Source organism: Bacillus rossius, chromosome 1 (genome assembly GCF_032445375.1).
Source record: "Bacillus rossius redtenbacheri isolate Brsri chromosome 1, Brsri_v3, whole genome shotgun sequence".
Classification (NCBI taxonomy): Eukaryota; Metazoa; Arthropoda; class Insecta; order Phasmatodea; family Bacillidae; genus Bacillus; species Bacillus rossius.
The window spans coordinates 316,031,085-316,043,335 of NC_086330.1; the positions used below are offsets into that span (position 1 = coordinate 316,031,085).

The following is a 12,251-nucleotide window of genomic DNA, read 5'->3' on the forward strand; positions in this document are numbered from 1 at the left end:
TTTCAGCCACGCTACTACTATTTTTAAAAAAAAACATTTACTACTCCTGGAAAACAGCAAAAGTTTTTATAATAAATTGTATAACTTATATAAAAAAAAATGATATTAAGAACACTGAAAGTTTTAGCAAAAGCTTAGCATATGCATGAGAAACAAGCCCAAGTAAAAAATTAGAACATACCCTGGCCTCTGCAGCAAGTATGTAGCCTCTATCCAAGGCTTTCAACAAATCAATGCTCTTCCCACTGGACGTCTCGAACATCCTTCCTGCTGTAGCATCCACAATCTTTGACTCTGTGATGGCATCGGTCAAGGAAGATATATTGCCGCTTGCAGCATCCTTGACGACTGTCGTTGACGGATCAACCAAACCTGAATCCACTGCCTCTGCTAAAGTCAACCTACGCCTATCTATAACCCCAGTTGAAAAGAACGGGTCCATAATCCCACCTGTAGTTGGGTTGTACAACCCAAACGACAAGCACTCAATAAGTGACAAACCCCGGCTAGGAGTGGTGAGAAGCCCTGAATCGATGGCAGCAGCAAGAGAATACAAACGTGATGATTCGGAATCCAGCACATTGCCTTTTTCTGCATCAATGAGGCCTTTGCGGAATGCCTCAGGTAGCTTGACCAGTTTTTTCTTTAAGCTATCTTTAATGAGGGCGGAATCAGGATCGATAAGGCCTAGCGAGACGGTTTCCTTCAGGGTGAGCACTTCCTTAGACTGTGGGTCAATGAACTTCCCAGTGGCCACATTCAAGTGGCCTTGCTCGATGGCTGCATCAAAGGTGAGTGGTTCGCGCAAGAACACAACAGTACCTTGGTCGAAAATTATGCACAAGGGCTTGACTTTGCCTGTTTGTGGGTCAAATGCAGCACGTTTATTAAGATCAATAACACCATCTGTGATGGCTTTCTTCAAAGTACGGAAACGTCCTGTTTGAGGATCTTTCACTACGGCGGACTCCGGATCGATTAACTCGTATTTTATAGCTTCTTCCAGTGTGCACTCTCTCATAGTCCTTGGATCTTTAAATGTTCCCTTCTGAAAATCTATTGAGCCTCGTCTAACAGCTTGCTGGAATGTTATTGGACGTTCAACAGTGACTAATAATCCTTTCTCGAAAGCAGCATCAATGGTATATGAACGTTTGCTCTTTGAATCAATAACTTTTCCCCTGGGTACATCAATACCGCCATCCTCTATTGACGAATTAACACTTTTAAGATGGCCAGTGACTGGATCTTTAACTGCAGTTGTGTTCGCTTCAAGAAAACCATTGCTCAATGCTTGAGAAATATCAAGATTTTCATCAAGAACTGGATCTACAAATCTTCCTGTGTCTGGTCGATACAATCCACTCTTCACAGCTTCTTCAATAGAAAGTGGTTTTTTAGCTGATACTATTAATCCTCTAGACTTTGCTTCTCTTAAATTTAAAGTTTTCTTTGAGTCTGGAATAATGTATAGACCCCTAGTATCATCTATTAAATTGTTGTTCTTAGCTTCCGGAAGCTTCACGTATTTATTCGTTTTTGAATTTTTTATGATGGATCTCAAAGGACTTATGAGTTCCTCTATACACGAGTCATCAAGAGTAAGTTTCCTACCTGTGGCAGGATGGACAAACTTTCCAGTTTCCTGATCGTAAAGTCCCATAGCAATTGCTTCATAAAGTCCAAAGCCAGCACTTTCAATGTCAACAATGAGGCCTAAATCCATTGCAATAGCTAAAGAAATGGAACGATTTGCACCTGGCTCTTTGAACATACCCCCACGTCTATCAATGATACCAGCACGACAAGTTTCCACCAAGGACAAAAGACGTTCTGACTTCTTATCCCAATAACAAAGGAGCTGAGGATTTATTATGAACCTTCTGATAGCTTCATGGAGAGTTATTTTTCTGCCAGTGTTGGGATCTGTAAACTTTCCAGTACTTTCATCATACAAGCCCTGGTGGATTGCTCTTTGAACAGATACCGCTGCTTTACTGTCTACTATTAGGCCAATATCGAAAGCTTCCTTTATAGATATCTCCGAGTTGCCACGAGTAAAATCTTTTACCTTTGCACTGTCACCACTCACAAATCCCATTTTAATTGCTTCAGCCAATGATACCTTTCTCCAAAATCCTTTCCGGGTGTCCTTGAAATGAACTGAATCAGAATCAATGAGTTTACTCTCAACAGCTTCAGCCAGTGTGATATATTCACCAGTAAAAGGATCCAAGAATTTCCCAGTATCTTCATCAAATACCCCCTTAATTAACGCTTCACTAAGTGACATTGGTCTTCTAACTTCAATTAACATACCTTGCTCAAAAGCTTCTTGAAAATCAAGTTTGCGGCCATACTTTCCAGAACCCACTAAGGTCCCCAGTTTTGCATCAACTATACCATCATCCACTGCATTACCAAATGTGATAACTTTACCGTCCTTTCCTTTCACAAGTGTTGATGCAGGATCAATCATTCCTTTCTTAATTGCACGATCCATAGGCAATTTTTCTCTAGTTTCAGGACTGGTGAACTTTCCAGACTTTGGATCATAGAACCCTTTAAAAACTGCTTCAGGTAACGAAAACTTTCTCTTAGCTGGAACAATCAGGCCTCGCTCTAGGGCATCATAAAAATGCATGTCAGCACCATTAGTAGGATCTGTTGCAGTTCCCAACTTTGGATCTATAATGCCAACTTTTATTGCCTCTCCAAGACTAATGATATCACCTGACCTGGGATCTTTAATAGTCAACGCAACACGGCTTATCTCTCCTTTACGTATGGCTTCTTCTAGTGTCATTTTCTCTCTATCTCCATTCATTAGCATAAGGCCAGTTTCAGACTCATAGCAACCCTGTGCAAGTGCTTCCTGCAAGGACCATGGCTTACGAGTTGTCAGAATGTAGCCCTTTTCAAAAGCTACATCTAAAGTCATTGGTGTTGGGTAGGATAGCAAGCCCTGCTTAGTGTCTAAAAGTCCTGACTTGGTTGCTTCTGGGACTGTAACAATTTTTTCTGAGTGGGAGTCTTTAATGCGAATTGACGAACAATCTATAAACTCACTATTAATGCACTCTTGTACACTGACCTCGTCACCAAGAAATGGGTTGGAAACTAAACCAGTTTTAGGTGAGTAGTAGTCCTGCACAATAGCTTCAATCAAAGTAACATTGAACTTCCTTGTAACAATCAATCCTTTCTCTAATGCGGCATCTAAAGGCAACAACTGCCCAGTAAAAGTGTCCCTCATTTTACCATTTGAAGAGTTGACAAGTCGTGTGGTTAAGGCATCATCCAATGAAACAAAAGCATCAGCTCTTGTATCCTTGCATTCAGTAATAAGAGCATCCACAAGTCCTCGTTTCACAGATTCAGAAACTTCTATACCGTCTTTCGTTATGGGGTCTTTAATCCGTCCAGACTTAGGATCATAAAGCCCTTTCCTAATTACTGCTTCCAATGAAGCAGGTTTACGAGAACCTGAAACAATAAATCCTTTCTTAAATGCTACTTTGAATTCCACTTCTGTTCGTGTCTCAACGTTAACAATCACACCTCGATTCAAGTCAACTATGCCCATTTCAACAGCTTCAGTCAATGGTAGAATGTCATCATTTTCTGGATTCCTTATGTTAACAGATTGTGGATCAAGGATTCCACTGGACAAAGCTTCTGAAAAACTGAATGTGTGTCCTGTCTTGGGATCTGTTATTTCACCAGTCTGAGGATCAAGCCGTCCTTCATTAACTGCATCTTGCAGCGTAAAGCACGGAACAGCTTTCCTTGAAGTAATCTTTTTCTCTTTCACAGGTTTTTCAATGATCCAACCAAGTTTGATTGCTTCAAAAAAAGGAACATGTTTGCCAGTTGATGGATCAGTCATATTACCAGTTTTACCATCAAGTAATGACCTATCTAGTGCTTCACGTAGTGGAACGTAAGTTTCAGGGTAGCTAGACAGATCCTTTACAAATACATTGTCAGGATCAAAAATACTGTAGTGGAAAACCAACTCCTGGAAGGCAATAGGCACACCTGTCTGAGGATCTATGAAACTGTCGGAATCTAAGCTGTACACCCCTGCACTTGCTAGTGTGTCCGGATTCACATATTTGGTGACCTGAATGTTGTATCGGGTCTTCTCATCAACAAGCGCAACTTCAGATTTGTTCTCAACAGTAATAAAATTGTTGTTGTCAAGAAAGTGTTTCTCTAGGGCTTCTAAAATTGTTAATTTTCTGTCTCCAGTTGGTGTCTTGACTACAACTCTGCATTCTTCTGGGTTAACTTTCCCACTCACAATTGCTTCTTCAACTGTCAAAATATGATGCACACCACTTTGTTTCACTGGTGATGGTGTTCTTGCTTTAGTTTCAATGGTAACATTTGAAGTCTGTCTGTTTGGTGCACTTGTTTGTGGACTTTGATCCAAAAGTGAAGTTTTTACAGGGAAAGTTTCAAGAGCAGCTGAATAACTGGGATCTTTTGGCTTAAAGCTGCCATCACTATCACGTCGTGGCGATTCTTTCTGAACTTCTGATTTTGGTATAGTTTCTAAACTTTTGGGCATAGAACCTTGCTTCTGTTCTACAAGTTTCTTATCAACCTTATTTTTCAAAGATGATACTGCATCAACAATTGCCACACCAGCCAAAACTGGAGCACCAACAACTGCAAGCAAGCCCATTTTAGCAGCTTCTTTAACACTTATGGAGCGTCCAGACTTCTTATCCAATATTTTCCCAGTCTTTGGATCAATCAGACCTACATCTACTGCCTGGCTTATTGTAACTGGTTTTCCACTTACTGCATCATACACAACCGAATTTGGATCAACAATTCCCACTTCTATTGCTTCTTTAAATGTGTACTTCTTCTCTGGGTTTTTGGGGTCACTGAATTTCTTGGTTTTGTCATCATACACATTGTCAAAGGCTTCAATAATATTCAAATTTTTAGTTACAGGAGGTGCAAGTTTAGAATCTTCAGCCGGCACCGTGTCCAAGAGTCCATCTTTAATGGCTTCGTTGATGGGCATTACTTCACCAGTTGCAGGGTTTGTGTAAGTTCCTGCATTGAAGTCAACAAGGCCCTGAGCAATAGCGTCTGAAAAAGACATTTTAATTTCACGTGTTGTAAATTCTTCTTTTGTTTCGGACTCATCTTTCACGATGCCTCTCTTCCTGGCTTCATCAATTGGAATTACCTCACCTGACTCAGAGTGTTTAACCTCATTTGGCCCTATTAAAATGTAACCATGCTTCAGCTCAATTGTTTTGGTGGTGATTGTGTGATATGATGTAACTGTTTCTGTGACAGCAGTGACAGTACCAGCAGGTTCATAAGATAACTGTGGCACAGGTTTAACAACCAAGAGACCACTTTCAACCGCTTCTGAAATTGGTATTTCTTCATTAGTTTTTGGATTTTTGAATGTTCCCTTTTCTTTATCTATTAGTTTTCTATCCAAAGCATCAACAACTTCAATGCTAAATGGTAGAACTGGGCAAGGTAAAGCCATGATTATATCTCCACTAATGGCTTCGGTCAAAGGTTTCCGCTCCCCTGTAATTGGATGTATAAATACTTTAGCTTCATCATCAATAAGACCTTTCTTCAAAGCAACAGGAAAAGTCATGCCTACAGGAGGCAGAGACTGTGCAACAGGAGATATTTTAGTTGTTTTATCAAACAGCTTCCTTTCAACCGCTGTTAAAAGATTTACAGATCCATCAAGGGTGTTAACAAGTGACTTATCATCATCTACAGTTCCCTTCACAATAGCTTCTTCTAGTGTTACCTTTTTAGCTGAACCCGGTTCTAATACTTTTGAAAGTGGATCAACTATTTCACACATTATAGCTTCTCTGAGGGATAAATTAGCACCAGTCTCTGGATGCACTACTTTCATGACTTCTGGATCGATCAAACCTTGTTCGACTAAGCTGGGAACAGACAAGCTGCGAGCAATTGGCACCAGAAGTCTACCACTTGTTCCATTAGAATCCAAAATACCTCTCTTGATGGCTTCGTTGATTGTTAGCACATCTCCTCTTTGAGGATCCACAATGGCACCTTTGGACCCATCTACTTTTTTTGCAGAAACAGCTTCCGCAAGACTTAAACTCTCTCCATTGTCACCTTGGAAGTTTTGTGGTTTTTCTAATATATCTGCAGTTTCTTTGTCAATTATTCCAGATTCAACTGCTTCCTTAGGCTTTACCACCTTTTTCCTCATTTTCTGAAGAACAACTGGTTTTGCTTCACGCTCAGGGCTTTGTGAAAATGAACGAGCTCGTCCTATGCAAACACGAAATTTAGGCTCTGTTGTGACTCTCCCTCTTGTTTGTTCACCAAGAGATGGTCCATCATAGTCATCCAAGGCAATAGATGTTGTACCTAAAGTTTTAATGGGCTTTTTCTTGGCCTGGCTACCTAATTCAGCAGTGAGATCCTTTAAGTCTTGTTGTGATATCAGCCCTTTAAGAACTGCCTGCTCTGCTGTAATTTCTTCACCAGTGGTAGGGTCTTGAACCAACACTGATGTAGACACAGTTTCAGTCTTAGTTGTTATCACATGCTCTGGTGAAGTTCCCTCAAAACTCTCTATAGTAGCTTCGTACTTGCGTAATGTGTTCTCATCTATCAAACCTCGTTGGAATGCAACTTCTATTGGAACATCTTCACCAGTTTTAGGATCATTAACTAAAGCTTTCTTGACTGTTTTTATAGCTTTCTGGGCAGCAACAATTGGTGTCCCTAATACTGCTACAACACCAAATTTGGCTGCATCAATTAATGAAATTTTTCTACCAGACTTATCCTTGTAATCACCAGTTTCTTTATCAACTATACCTTTCCTCATTGCTTCATTAATATTCATTGGTCTTCCTGTATATGGGTCTTTCACTTTAACCAGTCTTGGCTCTATCATTCCTTCCTTCACACATGCTAACAAATTATTTGCTTTCCCAGACTCTGTGAAAATGACCAATGCTGCTGCTGGATCATAAATTATACCTTGAGTTACTTGAAGAGGTTCTAGAGAACACAGTGTAATATCAGAGCTTTTTATTTCTGTGAATGTGGGTGGTTTACCTTCACTTATACCTGAGCTAGAAACTTCCACCCTGTCAGGCTGACCATTGACTTTAGTAATTTGTATGAGACGAGGAAAGCTATTTTCTACTTCCATCCTATTCTCAAGAACCACTAATCCTTTACTTATTGCTTCTTTCATTGGAATTTTCTTATTTTCACTGGGGTAATGACCTGTTGCATCCAAAACTTTCTTGTCCAAGCTCCTGATAAGAGAAATTTTCCTTTTATTATTGGGATCAATAACAGAAGCACTTAATGGGTTTATGATGCTCAACTTAACACACTCTTCAAATGATACTAGCCTATCAGTACCAGGAATGATGAATAAACCTGTAACTGGGTCGAAAAGCTTCTGGTCTATTGCCTCAGATAAGAACCAACCCTCAGGTGGCAGCTCAAAAATTTGCTTTTCCATTGCTGTTGTTTGTTTCTCAGAAACTAAGAATTCAGCAGTGGCATCTCTGTTTGAAGGTCTTACCTCACTGATATCTGTAGTATCCATTTGCTCTGGAAATTCAGGGGCATTTTTCTGTTTCACAGGAGATACATTCCTTTTTGTTTTTGGAACCTTTTCAGGAGAAGGACTTCTGGTTTTGATAGTGACATCTATTATATTACCTGATGGTGATCTTTCTTTTGTAGGTGATGTAGACCCTTTAATGCTTTTTTCAAAGGATGTTTCCTTTGTGGGAGATCTGCTGCCTGGGACAGTGTGCGATACAGTTGGACTTTGCTGTACTTTATTGGGTGAAACATGGCTAGCAGTTCTGACCTTCACTTCATCCCCTCTTTCAGAAGCAATGTGCTTCGTTCTCGTAGGTGACCTAGTTGGACTGGTGTCAGCTGGAAGACCAACAAGGCCTTCACGAACTGCCTCCCGAACAGGCATGATGTCGCCGGTATCAGGATCACGATATGTCTGCGCACTTTCGTCAATCAAACCTTGCAGCACAGCCTCACCATATGTCATCCTTACTTCTGAAGTTGTAACACCCTCCCTAGTCACAGTAACGTACCGCTTTATAGTTTTTGTAATGGTCTGAGTAGTGACTGTAATTGCAAGCAAGCTCCCCAGTAGGGCTGCACCCTCAGGAGTTATTAACCTCAACTGAACAGCTTCGTCTAAAGGCACACACTTTCTTGTTTTTTGATTGATCACTTGTCCAGTTTTAGGATCTAGATAACCTTTTGATACCGCTTCCAAAACTGTCATTTCCCTCCCTTTATCCTTTATACCTATTTTTCGATTCAACATTTCCATGACTTCTGGCCTAACTAAATTCTTTTTTATGCCCTCATCCATTGTGATATACTTACTAAATTTTGGATCAACTACGTACATTGCCACACCTGACCGTGTATTAACTATACCACGAGCTAATGCTGTGTTCAAACTTACAAACTCATTTGTCTTGGGGTCTTTAAACCCATCTATATCAAAAATTGATTTTACAGATATTGAAGTTATCAAACCTCTGTCTACCGCTTCTGGGATGGAGCACACTTCTCCTGTAGATGCATCGTGGAACTTTCCTTCTGGAAGAATAATACCCTCTAATAATGCTTCACTGAGGGTTAACAATTCATTAGTTTTGGTGTTTGTGATGGACTTTGATGTATCCGGATCAAGAACGCCTTTCGATACACACTCTAAAATAGTAAGACGGTCCCTGTGAATAGGACTCAAAATTCTTCCAGCATCATCAATCAAATCTAAATCACAACAGTCTTTAAGTGTCATAGGTTTCAAAAGTAACTGTCGCCTGTTTGCTTCTCGTAGAGAGATAACTTCTTTAGAAATTCCATGCGAATACTTACCTTTATTTGGGTCCAATATACCAGCATTGACAGCTTCCGAAACAGTCACTTTGTTATCTTCTAAAGCATCCACGACTTCTCTAACATTAGGATCAATAATATGTTGTTTAATTGCTTCTGCCAAAGTGTATTTGCTACCCGAGTTACGATCCATGATTTGACCAGATCGATCATCTAACAGCCCTTGTGCAATTGCATCAGAAAGTGCTAGATTACCACTTACTTGATTCTGTTTGTCTTTTTTCTGCGGCTCCTTTGCCAGCAATTTCCTTTCATATGCCTGCTTGAGCATCAATCTCTCTCCTGTTTTGGGATCAGTAAACTGCCCTGTCACTGGATCCAGACTTCCCGAGGAAACCGCCTCAGCTATGCTAACCTCCCTCTTGTTGCCATCAACATACGTTACCTTCACCCGCTCCTCCGTCGTAGAAACAAAACCCCTTTCTGCATCAAAAAGTTCCTGCTGAATAGCTTCCAGAAGTGACAGCTGCCTTCTGGTTGATCCATCATCTTCAACAATACCACAAGGTCCAAGCAGCTGCTCTGCCAACGCAGGGTCAACAAGATGTCTCGCTGCTGCTTCTCGGATGCTGAGGCCTGGCGTACTGTGGTCAGGCGACGTAGCTATCTGACCATTCCGTACATCCAGAATACGTAGCTTTATGGCATCTCCAACAGTGAGGATCTCTCCCGTCGTGGGATGAACAATCCCAGGAGTTTTAATAATACTGTCCGTTCCAGTACCTTCTTCAACTTTATGCACCCGCTTCAGAGACTTGATCTCCGAGAACTGCATACTACTCCCGGACCATTTTGTTGGACTCTCTCTCAGTTTGGTTGGGCTGGAACCAGAGACGGCTTCACCGTTAGTTGAAATAGTAACAGGAGAGGTTCCCTGAATGTACACATCACTATCAAATTTAGATCTTTTCTTTGTTGGAGAGCCATCGTGGCTGGTATTTTGAGGAGTTGTCACAGTGACAGTAGCTGAAACTTTCGGCGGTTGGTCACTGCTGACAGTTCGACTCTTTGTTTCAATGTCGTGAGAATAGCTACTGTTCTGCACAAACCTAAATAGAAAACAAAATAAAATAATTTTTAACTTTCTCCAACATAAATACCCAGAACAAACTAATGACCACAAGTAAAACAATATTTCTTAGAATAAGAAAACATCACTTATAAATTAACATGAAATTAAATTAACAAGAAAAAATACATGAAAATAAATTAATTTCCATGTGACTTCCTCTTGCAGAAAACAAAAGTTTTATACTATTGCCGGCTATTCATTGATTTAAATATAATTGCCAGTGGAAATATACACAGAACTATAAAAAGAGGCACATTTATACAGTATTGGAATTAAGATAGGATCATAGTAGACACAAAAAGAATGTGTACAAACCAAGGACGTAAACAGGTGTATACGGAACACAAATTTAAATTAAATCCAACTACATTATATTAAAGAAAAAAATACATGTTTAAGATACAAAAAATTATGATTCACTGAAAATAAAAAGTCTTTCAGAGACAAATGGGTAAGCAAACCTAGGTGTGTAAGCATATAATAAACAATTAAACAATGATAAAAAAAATTAAAACAAGTTTTTTTAAACCACTCTTCCTACCCTAAGAAGGAATTCTTCAGTATAATAGAAAATGGAGGAATAGGACAGTGGTTATTTTAACCTATTTTAAATTTTAATTCATGGTAATTAATATAACTATTTTATAATATAATTATATTTACTTTATGAAAATGTTACCAAGGTTAGTTCAAACCTTAATCCTTTGTATATTATTCTTATTAGGTTTACTTGTTTTCCCAATGTTATGTAAATAGTAATGCGAGTGTTAGAGTGTGTGAGCGAGTGTGTGAGTGAGAGTGTGTGAGTGAGAGTGTGTGAGTGAGAGTGTGTGAGTGAGAGTGTGTAAGTGAGAGTGTGTAAGTGAGAGTGTGTAAGTGAGAGTGTGTAAGTGAGAGTGTGTAAGTGAGTGTGTAAGTGAGAGTGTGTAAGTGAGAGTGTGTAAGTGAGAGTGTGTAAGTGAGAGTGTGTAAGTGAGAGTGTGTAAGTGAGAGTGTGTAAGTGAGAGTGTGTAAGTGAGAGTGTGTAAGTGAGAGTGTGTAAGTGAGAGTGTGAGTGAATGTATGTGTATGTGTGTGTGTGTGTGAGAGAGTATGTCAGAGTGTGAGAGTGTGTGTGTGTGTGTGAGAGTGTGAGAGAGTGTGTGAGTGTGTGAGTGTGTGTGAGCAAGAACTATGAAACAAAATTAAGAATTTAAAAAATAAACTATCTAGACATAATTAATAGTTCGGCTAGCAAATTACACAAATGTCTGAGGCAGCAAACATTTTTTAACTAATTTCAGAAAAGCAAAATTTTGGATAAAAAGTTCAAATGTAAAAAATTATAAACTATTTCCAATAAAATTGCTTTTTGTTTACATAACACTGATATTATGATGAAAGTAAGAATTTGGTAGTTTGTGAAGTTATGATAATCTCAGAAACTACTGTACCAATTTTAAATTTTTACCAGTAATTAAAAGCTTCATACAGATAGTTAAAGGACATATTTTATCCTGAAAAAAATAATAATTTGGGAAAAATAAAATATTAATCCAGAAAATTAAAATTTAAGAAATTTAAAAACACTAGCTTTGCATGCAGGTTTATCTAACCATCTGGATGAACAATATGTTCTACGTCAATGACACACACAGCAAACGATTATCTCACAAATACGTCCTACCATAAAATAGCTAATTTAATTTATGAAGTTATGAGATGCATTTTCCATTGTGTGTTACAATGGAAATTAAATCATTCATCTCCAATACCTATTACAAAATTATTACCAGACTAGAGGAAAAATATTGCATTTAGACATCCCTGGTGTAATCTAGAAAATAATTAATACTAAATAATTATACTGGTTTAAAGTATGATCCACAAAAATTATTGCTTTAGCAAAGGCTACATCAGGAATAGTAACTAATTCATCATAACATGATGAATTCTTCATTTAAATAGCCGTTAAGTGGCTTCCTTCAATCAAGCAAATATAGTTAGCTTGGATAAGACTACAGTAAAACGCCTTATTTACGCTTTCACGGGGGAACAAAGGTATGAGCGTAAAACCGTATAAGTTTAAATTGAGAGAAAAATTCTAAAACTTATTTAATACATGGACATAATTTCATTTATGTATTCCTTCAACAAATATTACACATTAAATAAAAATTTAATGTATACTAGCCTACTAATTTCACAAATACATCTCATAAAAACTAAAAAAGTTTAAATTTATTATTAATGA

At 38.7% G+C, this 12,251-nt stretch overlaps 1 protein-coding gene across 36 annotated transcripts in view; it reads right to left on the reverse strand.

The window, feature by feature from the left end:
• LOC134527943 (dystonin) overlaps positions 1 to 12,251 on the reverse strand; it is a 667,118-nt gene that overhangs the window by 175,143 nt on the left and 479,724 nt on the right. For 27 of the 36 annotated variants that reach the window (XM_063360992.1, XM_063361008.1, XM_063361001.1 and 24 more), the window contains one exon: positions 182 to 9,995. The exons of 4 other annotated variants lie outside the window; for them this stretch is intronic. In XM_063360992.1, the coding sequence (XP_063217062.1) occupies positions 182 to 9,995 (9,814 nt within the window). The remainder of the gene's footprint in view (positions 1 to 181; positions 9,996 to 12,251) is intronic. 5 more of the 36 variants (XM_063361019.1, XM_063361018.1, XM_063361025.1 and 2 more) reach the window with 1 other exon arrangement.